The sequence below is a fragment of the Pantherophis guttatus genome, chromosome 3, assembly GCF_059756535.1.
Source record: "Pantherophis guttatus breed Tessera chromosome 3, ASM5975653v1, whole genome shotgun sequence".
In the NCBI taxonomy this organism is placed as follows: Eukaryota; Metazoa; Chordata; class Lepidosauria; order Squamata; family Colubridae; genus Pantherophis; species Pantherophis guttatus.
In genome coordinates, this window is record NC_142065.1 from 8,095,124 (window position 1) to 8,113,897 (window position 18,774).

Genomic DNA, 18,774 nt, shown 5'->3' on the forward strand with positions numbered 1-18,774 from the left:
GATTATTTCAACTCCAGGCTCAGAACATTTATTGATGCCCAAATTCTTCTCCAGGAAGGAATTAACAGCCTCCAAAATAAACAAATCAGAATTCAGTAAAAACAAACATCTCTGCCTTGTTGCAGTGCCTCTTTTTCATGCACTTTGGAACTTTTGCTAGAAACCGGGACAAAGTGACCTGTTTCGACCCTCTGTTAAAAAAATGCTAACCCTAATCACCATTTAAATCTTGAGTTCACAAGAATTCACAACAGACGCTAGCCGTTGAAAAGGCTGCTTAGATTTTATTAGTTCCCATTCAAACAAGTACAAAAAGAAAGGAAAAAAAACGACGTAGCTGTGTTGATCCCCAAGTGAGTAGAAAAGAATGGTGCGTGTGGAATTTATTATTATTTTTTTTATAGTTGTCGTTTTCGTTTTTATAAAAACCCTACGTCTAAATTAATTGTACTCAGAAGCAGCCTAAACTAAGTCTACAGGGAAGGGGAGGGGAAAATGGGTTGTAGCCCCTAGCGGTCAAATCAGAAGCGTCAGCTGTTGAACGCCGGCCTTCCTCACGCTGTGGGACCCGCGCTGGACTTGCTGGGTTCGCTGGCGTGGCGCTTCCTCATGACTTCCTGGGCCAGGTCACAGGTGATCATGCCATTGGCTACCTGGAAGGTCCCTGAGCTGTAAAGAGGTAAGATCAAGTTACTTTTCAGATATAACCAGGGGTAGGCTGCTGGGGGTTCGCTAAAACCTCTAGCTAAGATTCTGTGCACTTTGGAGAACTCCCAAATCCCACTCCTGGCTGGCCCTGCCCACCCCGCCCCGCCCAGTAGTTCCAACACAACCTGTTTTGGATGCAGGTTAAGTGCAGGGCGTGCACTGAGGCTTGGGGGGGGGGGCCCGAAAAACTGGCCTACCGGAAGTTCGGGCCCGTTTCTGGCCTCCAGAGGGCCTCTGGAGCCTGGGGAGGCTGTTTTCACTCTCCCAGAGGCTCAACGAAAGCCTCCAGAGCCTGGGGAGGGCAAAAAGCCCCCGCCCCCATGGTGCAGGAGGCTGACTAGGCCTCACCCACCATGGCCACATCCACCCAGCAACTGGGCAGAGAACCCCTTGCTAACATTTTTGAAGCCCACCCCTGGATATAACTCCATTATGTACTGCTTACATTACAACTTACAACTCCATTCTGCCATGTTGACCCCACTCACGTTAAAATTATCCCACCCAGGTAGTCCTCAACTTACAATCACAGTTGGGACTGGAATTTCCGTTGTTAAGTCATTGTGGTCGTACATTAAAGTTGGATATGATTTTATGATGACTATGATGCAAACCATCATGGTCATTAAGTGAATCTGTGGTTGTTAAGCACAAACCACAAGCCCGTTCTTCTGAATGGACCTTTTTTTTTTTTGCCAGAAACCCGCAAAAACAGTTGCAAATTGCAATTGCTCAAATGCAGGACAGGACAGTTGATTGTAAATGCGAGCTGGTTGCTAAGGGCACGAATTGCAACCATGTGAAAACTCCAGGGGGTGGTACAAAGGTTGTAAGTGGGAGGACTGGACCTTTTTTTCCAGCATCGTCGTAGTTTCAAAGGACTGCTAAATAAATGGTTGTAAATCAAGGACTATCTGTAAGGCCCTTCTCCAAGCCACACCCACACCCCCCCCCCGACCAGAGGACTGGGGAATTCTGGGAATTGAAGTCCACCCTTTTTAAAGTTGCCAAGGTTGAAGCACGGATCTAATCCCAGTTCACTTACTTCTCTGGAGATTCCGACACAGTTGTCATCACTGGATGGGTGTGTTTTCCAAAGAAAAAACTCGCCCACCAGTGTCCAGGATCAGATTTGGGAAGACCTACAAGGAAAGGAAAAAACAAAAGACAAAAACTAGTTATCAGAAACAGGAAAGCGGCTCAGTTTAGAGACCACTTCGTCTTATCAAATATTTAATTTATAGCCTTCCATTCCTCTAGAACAGGGGTCAGCAATCTGCGGCTCGGGAGCCGCATGTGGCTCTTTCATCCCTCTGCTGTGGCTCCCTGTCACTCAAAATATGCGTCACAACCGCCAATATGCGACACCCGCCAGCACGTGATTTATTGAGCTTTTCAACCCCCGGTAGGCCAACCATGGATAAATCCAAGAAAAGAAAAGTTTCAGAAGAAAACAGAATGTTTAATTCAACTACATTTGCTACTTTTGTGGCCACTCAAGAAATAGTCAGGCACGGGAAGTGTTTTGTGGCTCCCGGTGTTTTCTTTTCTGTGGGAAATGGGTCCAAATGGCTCTTTGAGTGTTTAAGGTTGCAGACCTCTGCTCTAGAACAGGGCTCTTCAACAAATAGCAACTTTTAAGACTTGTGGATTTCAACTCCCAGAATTCCTCAATCAGCCATGCTGGCTGAGGAATTCTGGGAGTTGAAGTCCACAAGTCATAAAGTTGCCATTTGTTGAAGAGCCCTGTTCTAGAAACTCAAGGTGGCACAGGACGTCCTTACCACCTCATCCTGGTAGGATACACTGGTTTGACGGAGATAGCGACTGGCACAAAATTACTCGAAGTGTACTACTTCCTGCACTAAGAATGGATTTACAATGGGTCTTCTTGGTTCTAGATGGCAGGTAGTCCTCAACTTACGACTGGTCGCTTAACAATTGTTCAAACTTACAACGGACTGCCAAAAGGTACTTGCAACCCAGTTCCAAACTTCTGACAGCAGCTGCCTGCAACTATGAGACTGCATTTTGGGCGCTCAAAAACCAGCCCATGTTTACGCTCACTTGTCTTTATTTACATAGCAGAAGCCAGCTTTTATTTCTAGGTTTTGGTAAAGATGACTGTTAGTGAACAAAGGGTTCGATTAATGACCCGATGTTCGATTAATGACTGCCACAAAAAAAGATTGTAAAATCAGGCCTGCTCACGTGACAACCAGCTTAACAGTCATAATTGGAGGACTCCATGATAATTGCAAAGTAAGGACTATCTACACTCTTCTTTTTGACTAGGACAGGGGTCAGCAACCTGCGGCTCTGGAGCCACATGTGGCTCTTTCACCCCTCTGCTGGAGCTCCGTCACTCAAAATATGCCTCACATCCGCCAATGTGCAACACCCGCCGGCACGCTATTTATTGAGCTTTTCAAACCCCGGTAGGCCAACCATGGATAAATCCAAGAAAAGTTTCAGAAGAAAACAGAATGTTTAATTCAACTACATATGCTAGTTTTGTGGCGGTTCAAGAAATAGTCAGGCACAGGAAGAGTTTTGTGGCTCCCGGTGTTTTCTTTTCTGTGGGAAACAGGTCCAAATGGCTCTTTCAGTGTTTAAGGTTGCAGACCCGTGGACTAGGGTGAACATGCAGGAGAAAAGAGGTGATTGCAGAATGCAATATTCCAGAATATTGCACAATGCAATATTCCCATAGCACGTCGGCCTTCAGCTTAATTTAGAGAAGGCCAGCCAGCAAAATCTCTGCCAATGAGGTTTTTTGCTTATGCTCAAACTTCCTTAGTTCCATCCTTCTTGCCTTAGATAACCCCAAGTGAAATTATATAAGGCATTTTGAATTATTTACTTTCCTGCCAATCAATGTCAATCCCACAAGGACATTTCCATTCCCTTCTTTAACAAAAGAAAGGGTAATAAAACAGTCAGCGCCATAAAATTGCTGATGGATGTAATGTTTAGGCCAAAGAAGGGGCAGAGACCAGCTCATCAGCTGCACCCAAATGGCAGGAAGTCAATTTTGTGTCTTCTTTGAATTTGGCTAGAATCTCCTTCCTCTTCAACTGAAACCGAATTAAAGACATGCAAAGAAAGCAGAAATTTGAGGTGGATTTACTTCCCCCAAAATTCTCCTATTTCTTTGGGAAATGACATGCCATCTAACCTTTTTTTCTTTTTATGACCCCATAATCCCTTAATTTGGGTACAGTCGGGCCCGAGCCAAGCATTTACTGGTTGGATGCCCTTCCTGACACCTATGCAGAGTTCACAGCAAATAATAATTATTTTTTTGCGCTTTAGGAGACAAACATCTGCCCTACCTAGAATTGAACTTTCAACCTTCTGAGTGGGAAGTGAGCATCTTCACCACTAGGTCACCACGCCGCTATGCCATCCAACTCAATCGTTTATTGAAATTGGTCATGGGCCCTGGAAACTAAGTTAACCCTCCAATGGAATCTGTCCATCAGGATCATAACTCGTGAGACCGACCCAATTTGTGGCGGTTGTTAAGAAAATCACCCTGGTTGTTAAACAAATCTGGAGTCATGAAGTGAACCCGTAGTTTGCTATGGGCATGATTTTGCCAAAACCCAGAAGTAGATGCTAGTTTTCAGCAAAACCATCATAAAATATGGTTGAATGACTGCAGGATTCTGCAAACAGTAAATGTGGTGCAGTTGCCGAGTGCTCAAAGTGCAATTACATGATCGTTGGGGTGGAGAGGGGAGATTGTTGGAACTTTGAGTTTAGATCATAGATACCCCCAGGGGGTCCACCATAACTATGAATGGTCACTAAATGACTGGTCACAAGTCGAGGACTCCCTGTATACTTCAACCCTTTCTCCATGGAGCCATCTTTTCATAAGCAAGAAAAAAAGCGTGTGCTTAGATGTTTGTGCACCTTGCATAGCAAAATAAGAATAACTCTTAATTTAGACTGTTAGAGCGCTCTATGTACTGAATCAACATTTACAGCCGTTGGATTAGAATTGGCTACTGAATTGGCCACTTTCTTGGTGAGTCTAAATACAACCAATTTTTGCTTAAGTAAGACTCCTAGGTCTCAGATCACCCAAATTCAAAACGGAGAAGAGAATACTACAAGACAAGCAGTCACAATGCAATGCTTGATAGCACAACACGAGTGCAAACTAACCCAGGATGCGCTCCAGAGAGTAACCCTATTTCCTGGTAATAAATTATCATAAGGCTTCACAAAAAGGATTTAAAAGTCTTTTGTCATATGAGAACAACAACCATGTTGATTCAACAGACTATGGATTTAGCGGACTATGGATTTAACAGACTATGGATTTAACAGACAAATTTCAAGCAATGTCAGCTTACACCCCAAAAGACAGACCCACTTCACTGCATGGCGATTTAGTCCAGTCAACATTCACACAATTTGCACTCATGATACCTGTACTCAAAATTTTATCCGCCATTTAGTAAACATTCCTCTCCATTGACATTCTTCCTGTCATCTTAGTTAGTACATTAAATCAGGGACTTTTGATTTGCAAAGGCCTTCAACTAAAAGCAAGAATGAATTTGGGCGTTCTATCAAATACTCACCTGGATGGTGCGGGATGACTTCTCCAGAGTACTCAGAACTTCCACAGGAGCTGTTACTGGAGGTGGAACCCAACCGTCCTGCAGAAGAAAAAGACATCAGATTAGCCAAAATATTGCCACAGGTGGTCTTCAATTTACAGCCACAATTGAGCCCAAAATTTCTGTTGTTAAGCAAGATGGTGAGTTTTGCCCCATTTCATGCCCTTCCCACAAGCAAAGTCAATGGCGGAAGCCAGGTTCACTTAACCACCATGGCAAAGAGTTCATAAAACCAGGCGCAACTCACTGACTGCATCGCTTAGCGACGGAAGGTCCGGTCTCAAGGATTATCTGTACTCAGAAATAAATACGCAGAGCCTTTTCATAGACATTCATTGGGATCATACTAAAACTCTGTAATTCCTTAGACCAGGGGTGTCCAATCTTGGCAACTTTGAGACTTGTGGACTTCCAACTCCCAGAATTCTCCAGCCAGCATGGCTGGCTGGGGAATTCTAGGAGTTGAAGTCCACAAGTCTCAAAGTTGCCAAGGTTTGATTCCTTTGCTTTAGACTTTCACCTTGCATAATTATTAAATGAAATGCATCAGGTGTTTTATCAATATCAGTTTTCAAAAAGTTGCAACGAAGGGAGAGATGTTTGGGGTCGAAAAAAGGGAACCAGAAAAACTTTCCAAAACTAACAGCCTCTAGCTTCAAAATCCCAGCTCAGAGCATATCCCATCTTCTCACACGAGTGCTCCAAAGACCAGGGAAGGAACACAAATCCTTTGCAAACAATCCAATGCACCGCCCACATTGCCACATTTCACACTAGACCGATGAACTTTTACCTTAGTGCCTTTGTGTCCCGAAAACTCCACCCGGGGTGGAAAAATAAACAATGAAGATTGCAAGAACTTGGACGGAGATTCAGACAACTCCGTTCAGGTCAGGGACCAGGAGGAGAAGGTTTTTCATGCGACCAGTGCGGTCTTAATTAATCAGATTCAACGGCCGAAACAGAGGTCAGCCATGCCGAACAGAGAGAAGCTTCAAAACTCGCTGGTTTACTTATTACTAGGAAATGCATGACTTCTCTCTTTGTAAACATGCTAAGGAAAAAAGCTTGTTTTGGAGTTGTTTCTTGTTTTTTTTGTGTGTGTGTGCCTTCACTGAGTCGTGATGACTGTTTGACCAAGTTTCCGCAATTTTCTTGGCAAGATTTCAAAAGTGGTTTGCCGTTGCTTCCTTCCTAAGGCGGGCAGGATGACTGGCTCCAAAGTCACCCAGCTGGCTTTCATGGTTAAGGTGGGACTAGAAGTCCCAGTCTCCTGATGATTGGCTCAGTCACCCAGCTGGCTTTCATGGATAAGGTGGGTGTCAGGTTTTCAGGCTGTCTTCAAATAAATTGCATCACAAACAAAGTCTTTTATAAAACAAATTTTCATTTTATTAAGCACAGCACTTTTTACATCGACTCGTTGCAGCCGGCACTGATGTGCTGCCCCAAAACCCCTCCTCTTCCTTCCCCCACTCCTCTGCATTCATTGGCCATCTTCCCAATCATTCATCCCTAATCTACTGCTCCAATTCAAGGAATTTCCCCCCACCCATCCATCTCCTAGGGGACATTATCTCCAGAGGAAATAAGTAGGTGAAAGGCAACCGTCCCGTTTGCAGACGCCTGCGTCCTCCTTCTATGTCAGCACTAGGATAAATGCATCTTGATGTGCTGACAGTGGGACTAGAACTCCCAGTCTCCTGGTGATCAGTCCAAAGTCACTCAGCTGGCTTTCATGGATAAGGCGGGACTAGAACTCCCAGCCTCCTGGTGATCGGTCCAAAGTCACTCAGCTGGCTTTCATGGATAAGGCGGGACTAGAACTCCCAGCCTCCTGGTGATCGGTCCAAAGTCACTCAGCCGGTTTTCATGGATAAGGCAGGACTAGAACTCAGCCTCCTGGTGATTGCCCCAAGAGTTGAGTTCACATAAAGCAAAGTTTTGTCCCTTGAAACCTCCTTCCACTGCCTTCATCTCAAATGTGGCAGCCAAGATAGTGACTAGAGTATGCTTCTACACATTTAACTTGGTTAGTAAACGAACCTAGTGTCAGGCCCAAAACCAAGAATGACACAAGATGATTCTTCTATGCGGCCCTTTTTATTGTTTTCACTCCTCAACTCGACTCTTGGCATCTACCATATACTCTGGGAACTATTGAGGAGGGACTGTCTTCATCCACTTTCTCTCTCACACACACAATAGATGGGCCTTTTATTCCTCTGGAATGTACCCCCTCCCTCCTGGGAAACTACCACCTCCTCATTGCATTCATCACATCTGGCTATGGAGATTCTCAGTCCTCCAGGTCATGGTTGTCCCAAGAGGCAACTGGACTTTCTGGTTTTCCTCTGAAGACATTTCGCTTCTCATCCAAGAAGCTTCTTCAACTCTGACTGAAGAATTCCGTTCCTCACCATCCAGTCAGAGCTGAGGAAGCTTCTTGGATGAGAAGCGAAATGACTTCAGAGGAAAAAACACGGAAAGTCCAGTTGCCTCTTTGAAGGAAAAAAAATTTCCTTCCAAAATTCCTTCCTGAATTTTGGGAAATTCATCCCATCTATTTTCTGCACATTTGCACAATATGGTGAATTCACAAACTCCTCCACAAAGAGGGGAGTGGGCACTGTAGGACAAGCCCCCCCTTCCTTCCCACCCCACTTGAGAAGGCTCTCCCCTGTAGGTCCAAGCAGTGTTGATGGGACATGGTGTTCAGATCTGTACCGTACACCGGTGTGAAATGTAAAATGTGTTACTACCGGTTCTGTGGGCGTGGCTTGGTGGTGGGGGGTTTAATGTGACTGGGTGGGTGTGGCCAACTTTTTTTTAAAAAAACTTTTCAAAGCATTTTTTCTAATGCTTTGAAAAGCCTCTGCCGATCAGGCAACTCAGCTGGGATTGTCAGAGACTTTTTCAAAGCATTTCTTTTACCACCTCTTCAGCCAAGACGTTGCAGAAAAAAATGCTTTGAAAAGCCTCTGATGATCCCAGCTGAGCCGTGTGATCATCAGAGGCTTTTTTTTTTACTTTTGAAAGCATTTTTTCGTCGGAAGAGGTTGTAGAAAAAATGCTTTTAAAAGTAAAAAAAAAAAAAAAAAGCCTCTGATGATTGCGCAGCTCAGCTGGGCATGGGGGGGGGGGCAGGGATTTTTGCTACCAGTTCTCCGAACCACCCACCGCCATCGCTACCAGATCGGGTGATCCGGTCCGAACCGGGAACATTTCACCCCTGCCGTACACCCTTCTGAGGTCAACAAGATGGAAAAAGTTCAGCATGTCCCAATCCCATTGAGCGTTTCTTTATCACTTCATTGGCAATGGCTAACAATGGTTTTTTTCTCTTACTTCGGTAGTAGTCGTGGGTTGCCACAAGGGAGCCACTGGACGGGATTGCTGCCATGTTTCTTGATCTTCTTTCTTGGGCAAGTTGTAAATCCTGGGACACATAAGGAAAAAAAAAACCCATTAAGCCTCTTTATCAGAAGGTAGGAAACGATCATAAGACAAATTACAACTCCCAAGGCAGAGGTACATCTAGTACCTACTTAGTAAAGCCTTAGTAAGACCACACCTAGAATATTGCATCCAGTTTTGGTCACATTATAAAAAAAGGATGTTGAGACTCTAGAAAGAGTGCAGAGAAGAGGAACCAAAGATGAGGAGGCTAAAACATATGAAGAACAGTTACAGGAACTGGGCATGGCTAGTCTAGTGAAGAGAAGGACCAGGGGTGACATGATAGCAATAGTAAAGGTAAAAGTTCCCCTCGCACATATGTGCTAGTCGTTCCCGACTCTAGGGGGCGGTGCTCATCTCCATTTTTAAGCCGAAGAGCCAGCGCTGTCCGAAGACGTCTCCGTGGTCATGTGGCCGGCATGACTCAACGCCAAAGGCGCACGGAACGCTGTTCCCTTCCCACCAAAGGTGGTCCCTGTTTTTCTACTTGCATTTTTTACGTGCTTTTGAACTGCTAGGTTGGCAGAAGCTGGGACAAGTAACGGGAGCTCACCCCGTTACGTGGCACTAGGGATTCGAACCGCTGAACTGCCGACCTTTCGATCGACAAGCTCAGCGTCTTAGCCACTGAGCCACCAAATCCCCTGATAGCAATAGCAATAGCCTTATATACCACTTCACAGTGCTTTATAGCCCAATCTAAGTGGTTTACAGAGTCAGCATATTGCCCCCCCCAACAATCTGGGTCCTCATGATAGCAGTCTTCCAATACTTGAGGGGCTGCCACAGAGAGGAGGAAGGGGGTCAAGCTATTTTCCAAAGCACCTGAAGGCCAGAGAAGGAATAATGGATGGAAACTGAACAAGGAGAGATTCAGCCTGGAAATAAGGAGAAATTTTCTGACAGTGAGAACCATCAACCCATGGAACAGGAGTTGCCTTCGGAAGTTGTGGGAAATTCATCACTGGAGGCTTTCAAGAAGAGACTGGGCTGCCGTTTGTCAGAAATGGTGTAGGGTTTCCTGCTTTGGGGGCGGGTTGGACTAGATGACCTACAAGATCCCTTCCAACTCTGTTATTCTATCTTCAAGACCGATATGAAAACGTTTCCATTGGTAGAACGTTACAGGCAGTCCTCGACTTACAACAGTTTGTTTAAGTGACCGTTTGAAGTTACAGAGGCACTTAAAAAAGTGACTTATGACCGTTTTTCACACTTACGACCTTTGCACTTGTGATCAAGATTCAGATGCTCGGCAACTGATTCATATTTATGACAATTGCATTGTTTCCGTGTCACGTCATCTCCTTTTGCAACCTTCTGACAAGCAAAGTCAATGGGGGAGACCAGATTCACTTAACAACGGGGTTACCCACTTTAACAGCTGCAGCGATTCACTCAACAACTGTGGCAAAAAAAGGTCCTAAAATGGGGCAAAACTCAACTTAACTGTCTCACTTAGCCACAGAAATCTGGGGCTCAATTGTGGTTGTAAATCGAGGACTACCTGTATATTTTTCTCCGGTGCCAATTCAGGGGCATTCAACTTTATGATTTGGGGTCACAAACATCCCCAAAAGCAGAAGCTGACATCAAACTAACAAAAGCAACACAGTCCTGGAGGGACCGCAGTTCTGCATGTGTGTTATGACATGTGAAAAATATGGCACTTGAATTATGACAGTGGAATCTTACAAGTAGTCTTTGACATATGACCATAATCGAGCTTGGAATTAGTTCTAAAGTCAGGCTAGTCATTAAGTGAGTCACTATGTAAACCAGAGCTGATTTTACGACCTTTTTTGGCAGTGGTTGTTAAGTAAACACAGTGGTGGTTAAGCAAAGCCAAAGGGCACGTGCCAAAAACTGGAAGTACCGTAATTGCCGGTTTCCAGCAATAATAATTTATTTATTATTTTTATTTATTAGTTCAATTTATATGCCACCCTTCTCCGGAGACTCAGGGCGGATAATAATAATAATAATAATAATGATGATGATGATGATGATCAGGGTGGATTTGATTTAAATCGAGTTGATTTAAATCACAATTGAAATCATGATTGAAATCACTAGTAAAAAGGCTTGATTTAAATCAACTCGATTTAAATCATAATTTTTAAAGAGCAACTGTCATCTCTGCTACTCCTTTGACCCGCTGTTGACTCACCGATAGTCCCAGTGTTGCAGAATATACAGCCTCATGCTACATAACTAAGCTCCATTTCATGCTGAATAAACTAAATTATTTATGTATCTTAAATAGAAAACTATCTTACGAAAGATTTTTACCCCAAAAGTTTTTTATTAAAATAAATTCGATAAAAATAAAAAAAAATCTGATTTAAATAAAAAAAAATCCGATTTAAATAAAAAAATCTGATTTTTTTGATTTTTTTAAAAAAATCATTGATTTTTATCCACCCTGATGATGATGATGATGATAATTGTAAATCAGTCAAGTAACTGTGGAATGCTGTAAATAGCCATCAATGTGGGCAAATTGCCGAGTGCCCAAAATGTGATCATGTGACTGGGTGGGGTGGGGTGGAGAAGCATGTTGGAATGTCAAATCCAATCTTTTTGGGGGGGTCTGTCATAACTTCAACAGTAGCTAAGTGATCAGTTGTAAGTCAAAGACTACCGTATTTAAGTCTCTGATCCTACAATTCCTTAAATTTTTATTTTTTAACACAAGAAAATTAAATTATAAACTCCAAGGGGAGGGGAAATGGAGATTTTTACAATAACAAAGCAAAACTAAAGAGACATTTAAAAATGTGGATTAAAAAGACAGACAAAAATACAGTCAGTCTTTATTTATTGATTGATTAGCCCTTGGGCCATATCAGAGGGCAAAGTTCCAGAAACAAATTATTTACTAAAATTTGATAAAAGCAATTTAAAATGGAATTGGAATAAAATACGATTTAAAATGAAATTGGAATAAAATACGATTTAAAATAAAATTGGAACAGAAAACAATCATTTCAGATAAAGATAAAATATGAGAAAATTATATATCGGTGTCACCCCTGCAATCTACCCCAATCAGTCCCACATATGCAGATCTCAGCCGAACCATTTTGCTCAAGTACTGTGATGTGTTAAATGTTATTTTCAGATTCTGGCCGCACATAAGGTAAGTTGTTTTGATATGGGGATCCCAGTGGGTCATTCCTTTGGTAGAAAGACCAAGGTCTCTCACCTTCTTATACAGGCAACAATCAAATAGCACAGTGTTGGCAAATCTTTTCGGGACCAAGTGCTGAAACGGAATTGCACATATGCCCGAAACTGGAACATCACATTCCTAGCATCTGGTCTTCCCATTTCTGGTGTGCAAATAGGATGTGAGCCAGGGTTTCTACCCCTGCTGCTCCGCAAATGCAGAGACGTTCATTATAGGGCCGTGATGGCAAAGCTATGGCACAGGTGCCACAGGTGGCACGCAAAGCGATATCAGTGGGCACACGAGCATTGCCCTAGCTCAGCTCCGGCACGCACATTTTCGGGCCTTCCGGGCCCACCGGAAGGCTATTTCCGGCCTCCAGAGAGCTTCAAGCAGGGTTGGGAAGGGCGTTTTTGCCCTCCCCAGGCTCCTAGAAAGGCTCTGGAGGTTGGGAAGAGCGAAGAATGGGCCTTCCAGTCGCACCGGAAGTTGGGAAACGGGCCATTTCTGGCCTCTGGAGGGCCTCCGGGGGGATGGGGAAGGCTGTTTTCATCCTCCCCAGGCTCCAAGTAAGCCTCTGGAGCCTGGGGAAGGCGAAAAACGGGCCTACTGGGCCCACCGTGCCATCACGTGCCAAAAGCGGGGGGAGCGCAGGGGTGTCACGTGTGCATGCGCGGGGGGGCGGGGTGCACTGAATTATGGGTGTGGACACACGTGAGTGCGACCCGCCCTGCACTCCCCCCGCATTTGGCACCCAATGGCAAAAAGGTTAGCCATCACTGTTATAGGGTATAGATTGGAATCTCTTCATATATGACCATTGTGTCAAGCTGTTCGAATCTCGCTCCCGTAAATATTTCCTTTAGATCTTTTGGCAGTTGTGACTTCAAACAGCTGTCTATTTGAAAAGTACGTTTGTATTTGCTCAGCCATTTCAAATTACCCACCTTACTAAGAACAGCTATGTCATTTTGTGTTTCTAGATCCATAATTCCTTGGGCAGCGCTTTTTTTAAAATCGTTTTTCTGTTACGCAAGAGACAGAAAAGTCACAGCTTCTGACAAAATTTGTTAGTTTAGTGATCCAGGAGATTTGGGATTGTGATTTTATTTGCTCTAGTACAGAGGTCAGCAACCTTAAACACCCAAAGAGCCACAGAGGTCCTAACCGGAAGCCCCCGTTCAATTCTGGAGCCGACCGGAAGTCCAGTTCCCCTACCATAGAGTCTCCTCCTAGCACAGAGTCCTTTTTCGTCTGCCGACTGGAAGTCGGTTCCCCCACTATAGAGTCTCCTCCTAGTGTGGCATCCTTTTTCCTCTACCTGTCCTAACCGAAAGCCCTATCACCGTGATGGCGAACCTGTGGCACGCATGCCACAGGTGGCACGCAGAGCTATATTGGTAGGCACGCGAGCGTTGCCCTAGCTCAGCTCCAGCACGTATGTGCGCGCTTGCCAGCTGATTTTCGGGCCTTCTGGGCCTACCGGAAGTCAGCAAACGGGCTGTTTCCTGCCTCCGGAGAGCCACCAGGGAGGTGGGGAAGGCTGTTTTCGCCCTCCCCAGGCTCCTAGAAAGCTTCTGGAGCCTGGGGAGGGCGAAAAACGGGCCTACTGGGCCCACAGTGCCATCACATGCCAAAAGCAGGCGGAGCACAGGGGGGTGACACACACATGCGCGGGGGGGCAGGGCACATATGGGTGTGGGCATGCACGCGCGCGATCACCCCGCACTCCCCCTGCTTTTGGCACACGATAGCAAAAAGGTTAGCCATCACTGCCCTATCAATTGTGGAGCCGACCAGCAACAGGGAGCTGCAGCAGAGGGATGAAAGAGCCACACGCGGCTCCAGAGCCACAGATTGCTGACCCCTGCTCTAGTAGACACAGACCACTGACAAATATATTGCAAGAATAATAGTTTTCTCTCCTTGTTGAGTCAGGTTTAAAATTTATAAACCTATTTGCAACCAAATTGCACTGTTATAACATCTAGCTGCTATAATAGTTAACAGTTTAATCAACTGTTAAACTTCAAAGCCCGCTGTAAACTTCAAACTTCAAAGCCCGCTGTTAACAATCTGGTAATTAGCTCAGAGAAAGTCTACAATGTTTTCTTATCTATCACAAATCACCCCCAAGCTTTATTTTTAATACCACAATTACTTCTCTTTATGGTCTTTGCAAATATTTTAATATTGGGATTTATTTGGCGGGGGGGGGTTGAGCTCAGGGAAAGACGGTTTTCTTCATCACAAACGCTACGTCAGGCCCAGTTAGCTTTTACAGCTATGGGTAAGTCCTCATTTAGCGACCGTTCTCAGTTACGACGGTGACTTGATAACCAATCCTTGTATCTGCGACCTTTTGCAGGTCTGTAAAGCAAAGGAAACCTGAAGTCAGAGCATAAGCACACACTCCCAGTTGCACTTAGCGACCGCTCTACTTAACAACCCAGTTGTCTTAGTACTCCCTTGTGGTCACTAAACAAGGACTAGCTGCATATTGATTAAACTGTCAGCCATTTTGTCATTTTTTTTCTCATGAAAACTTGCTGTGACTGACAAAGACAACAACTAAGTCTGTAAACACACATATAGACAGACATGTACATTTTGGAAAAAAAATCAGACTTCTAATTATTTTGGTGTGGTCTCCCTTCCTAGACAGAGCGGCGAGTAGGGTTTAAGAAATAAAAGGCGGTGAGTCATCCTTGGATCCGATTCATTCCCACAGTAGCTGGCAACTCCACACTATGCCTACTCAGCTGTTGCTGAGTTGCTAGGATGCATTGCCACCTCAGCCTAAAATTCTGACTAACTCCACTTAAACGAGGGAGTAAATCCCAACCAGCCCTTTGAAGAGCTACAAGGAAGCGTCATCACATTTTCTTCTTGTTGCACTAGCAGATACTAACTATACCATTTTCCTTCTTCCCTCTTCTCTTTCACTATTCAGGAGAAAGCGAGCAATAGCCACCAAAGTTAGTCCTCGACTTACGACAACTGAGCCCCAAAATTTCTGTTGTTAAGCGAGACAGTTGAGTTTTGCCCCGTTTTACGACCGTTCTTCACTTGTTAAGGGAATCCCTGCAATTGTTAATTTAGTTAACACGGGTTATAAAGTGAATATGGCTTTCCCATTAACTTTGATTGTTAGAAGGTCACAAAAGGGGATCAGATGACCCTGGAACATAAATATCAGCCAGTAGCCAAGCATCCAAATTTCGATCGTGTGACCATGGGGAATGCTGAAATGGTCATAAGTGTGAAAAATGGCCATGTCACTTTTTTTCCACTTCAAACGATCACTAAATGAATGGATGTAAAGGAAGTACTGCCTATATTATTATTATTATTATTATTATTATTATTATTATTATTATTATTATTATTATTATTATTATTATTATTTTATTTATTTATTGAATTTCTATACCGCCCTTCTCCCGAAGGACTCAGGGCGGTGAACAGAATAAGATTTCATATACATATATTTTTTTTATAAACAGTAAATAATAAATTGAGTCAACTTGATGTATTTGCTAAGATCTTGGCATAGAATTTAGATGTTTATGCTAGCCCTGCTTGTTGAAACAGAAAGGTCTTCAGGGCACGTCGGAAAGTGCAAAGATCTGGGATTATTATTATTATTATTATTATCTGGGATTATTATTATATCAGTGTTTCTCAACCTTGGTAGCTTGAAGATGGGTGGACTTCAACTCCCAGAATCCCCCAGCCAGCAGCGCTGGCTGGGGGATTCTGGGAGTTGAAGTCCACCCATCTTCAAGCTACCAAGGTTGAGAAACACTGGCCTATATTATAGTCAATCGCTACTTTACATATGGTTTACTTTAAAGATAAGAGAGCCTTAAAGGAACTTGGAAACCTGTATTACTGGTTTGTACCAGTCAGAACTGACACAAAGATGAAAACAAACATTCAATCACCTGCCTAGGGCTATAATATTAATCAGAATAGAACTGGAAGGGCCCTTGGAGGTCCTCTAGTCCAGCCCCCTGCTCAAGCAGGAGATCCTATATCATTTCAGCTAGATGGCTGTCCAGTCTCTTCTTAAAAACCTCCAGCGTTGGAGCACCTACAACTTCCGGTGGCAAGCTGTTCCACTGGTTAACTGTCCTTTTAGAAAGTTTCTAAATTCCTTAATTCCAGGTTGCTTCTGAGTTTCCATCCACAGTTTCTTGTCCTGCCTTCCGGTGCTTTGGAAAATAAATGGACCCCCTCCTCTTCTTTGTGGCAACCTTTCAAATACTGGAATACTGCTATCGTATCTGTCCATCCCCCAATCCTTGTTTTCTTTAAACATTCCCGAGAGATTGAAGCATGCGCTCAATTTACCATTAGAAAAAGGTAACTTAAAAATAACGATCTTCCAGTTTTGACTCTTTTAAATGCAGCCGAGTTAAAAGGGGAGGCTGAGATACTCAATTCTTGGCTCACTTGTGTGCCTTTTGTTTGACTTAAGGGCTAGAAACCTCTGATCTGAAAAACCGGAATAAACTGGCTTACCGCCTGCTTACTTTAAGAAACTGCCTTTTTTTTTTTTAAAGCACAGCCTTTGCATTTAGCAAAACAGGCAAAATGTGTGTTTTGCCTACGCCCTGCGGTAGCACTGGGTGAAGAGATCCGCAGTTTTTTTTTTGTTTTAGCTGTAATGCAAAACTCAAAAGAGCCAGAGTTAGCATTTTTTGTTATTGTTTAGTCCTCGGTTTTTCACTATTTTAGGGGCCAATATGGCCACCACCAGACAAGCCGTCAGCCAAACAAACGCGGCTGCCGGATAAGAATCACTAAAAATACTTCTTTCCGATATATCGTGAATTAATTATTAACATTATGATAAAGGTGTGTGTGGGGGGGGGAATAAACAAGGCTGCCATCCTGGCAAGCAGCCAGAGAACGGATTTCGAGAGGTAAAATAACCTTGATAAATAAACATTCCACTCCAATTCCCCCCCCCCTTTAAAAAACCCACCCCCGGTGGTTTTTGACGGCTGGCGAGAAAAGCGGAAACCCGAATGGAACGTTGAGACACCGAATGGAACGTTGAGAGACCGAATGGAACGCTGAGACATCGAATGGAACGCGGAGAGCCGGAATGGAACGTTGGATGAAAGCTCAGAACGTTCGGGCCGCACACGTCCTCTTTTCCAACCCCGGGGGGTGGGGGTGGGGGGGGAAGGGTCGCGAAAGCGTGAGAAAAAAAAAAGAGGACACGTGTCGCCGGCTAGGCTGGGGACGACCACCGCTGAGCCAAAGCAACACGTTTCTTTTATTTAGTTTCTAACCAAAACAGAAGATACCGACCCAACGGCCGCTCCCCCTCCAGCCCCGAAACGTAACCCAACGGAGCGATCGTTTTCGCACTCCCACTACTACCGTAGTAATAGTACTACCCAGCCGTAGTAACGCCCCGATTCTAAAGGTGTAAGAATGATCGAGTCGAATCCAAAGCGAAGTTCACGGGACTTCGGCTGGGACTTGTCAAAGACGCGTTTGCAACGGGAGGAAACCCAATCGAACTTCCTTGAGATTTACTCCGGAGTAGTTAGGCGTGAGTAACGCACATACGCCCCCCCCCCCGTAAGCACGGTCCCTAAGACCCCCAATTCCCGGATCCTTACTCCTCACAAGTCGCATTCAAACCGGAACATTTATAGTATTGTTTATTTATGTATTTATTTTTTTTTGTCAAGCATATATAACAAATAAAAGTATAAATATAATTTGAATACATGAAAAGAGTAAGTAAAAAATAATATTAAGACAGGGACGGTAGGCCCTTTATTTTATTGTTATCAAATATTTATTGTATAAAGCTACGGACCCAAACCGGAAGAGGTCCGAAAACATGGCCGGGCTTTTGACGATTCCCCGGTTTGTGACCGTGTGCCACAGAGTGTCTGGGATTCGCCTGGCACGTTTCCTCCCCCCTCCCCGCCTCCCCTCTCTCTCCTTTTCGAATCCCGAGCCGCCCCTTCAACCTAAGGGGGGGTCCGATTCTGCACCCCGCTCCCCACCATCGCTTCGCAACGCATCCCCCGTGCTTGACACGGGTCGAGTTTAGAGCATCGTGGGAACGCAGCCCCCTCGCCCTTCAACCTAAGGGGGGGGGTCCGATTCCGCACCCTACGCCCCCCCCCATCGCTCCGCAACGCATCCCCGTGCTTGACACGAGTCGAGTTTAGGGCATCGTGGGAACGCAGTTAAGCAAGTTAACCCGAGCAAGTTAAAGGCGTTTGTGTGCCAGGGGCTTCCACGCGCGAGAAAGCCCCTCCCCCTCGCTCACTCACTCACTCACTCACTCACACACACATACATACATACACCCCAACACCAACGTGGGAATCCTCCCGTAGGAAGGGACCGAAGCCAGAAAAACCGGCCGTGGGGGGGGGGGAGAGTTTGCAAAGAAGCCTTTTACCTTGAAGTCTTAGTGCTGCGCCCAGCAGAATCCCGACGGCTTGAGACCACAGGTGACCTGGCTCAGGAAGGCAACTGCTAGGCGGGCGAGCCCATTTGCGAAGGAGCTGCTGCGAGTCTCCACGACCACTAAACAAACACGCAGGCGATGATGGTTTAGAGGCGGAGGGCGCCGCGCTCGCCTTTTATAGGCGAAGCCTGGGCGGGTTGCGTGCGTCAGCTCAGGCCACGCTCCCTTCTCCCGACGAGGCGGCCGGGGAAGCCCTGCCCTGCGCCTCCGCTCCACGGGCCGATCTCGCCCTCCTGCGGCCGCTCGGTGAGCCACGGGAGCCCGGCCTCGCTTTGCAGCAGGTAAGA

The 18,774-nt window shown here is 45.0% G+C and overlaps 1 protein-coding gene across 1 annotated transcript; it reads right to left on the reverse strand.

Moving 5' to 3' along the window:
• Positions 1-264: 264 nt before the first annotated feature.
• On the reverse strand, positions 265-18,774 carry PPDPF (pancreatic progenitor cell differentiation and proliferation factor). The gene is made up of 5 exons (XM_034441280.3): positions 18,419-18,774; positions 8,694-8,784; positions 5,307-5,384; positions 1,754-1,850; positions 265-669 (listed from the first exon to the last, which is right to left on the reverse strand). The coding sequence occupies exons 2-5, from the start codon at positions 8,746-8,748 to the stop codon at positions 555-557; spliced, it is 345 nt and encodes a 114-aa protein (XP_034297171.1). The 5' UTR covers positions 8,749-8,784; positions 18,419-18,774; the 3' UTR covers positions 265-554.

Excerpts from the sequence above, each read along its gene's own strand:
- PPDPF (XM_034441280.3), bottom strand. The coding sequence starts at position 8,748 with ATGGCAGCAATCCCGTCCAGTGGCTCCCTTGTGGCAACCCACGACTAC. Across the intron at positions 5,385-8,693 it reads AACCCACGACTACTACCGAA|GACGGTTGGGTTCCACCTCC; the intron begins GTAAGAGAAAAA and ends TTTCTTCTGCAG. Across the intron at positions 670-1,753 it reads GTGTCGGAATCTCCAGAGAA|CTCAGGGACCTTCCAGGTAG; the intron begins GTAAGTGAACTG and ends ACCTCTTTACAG.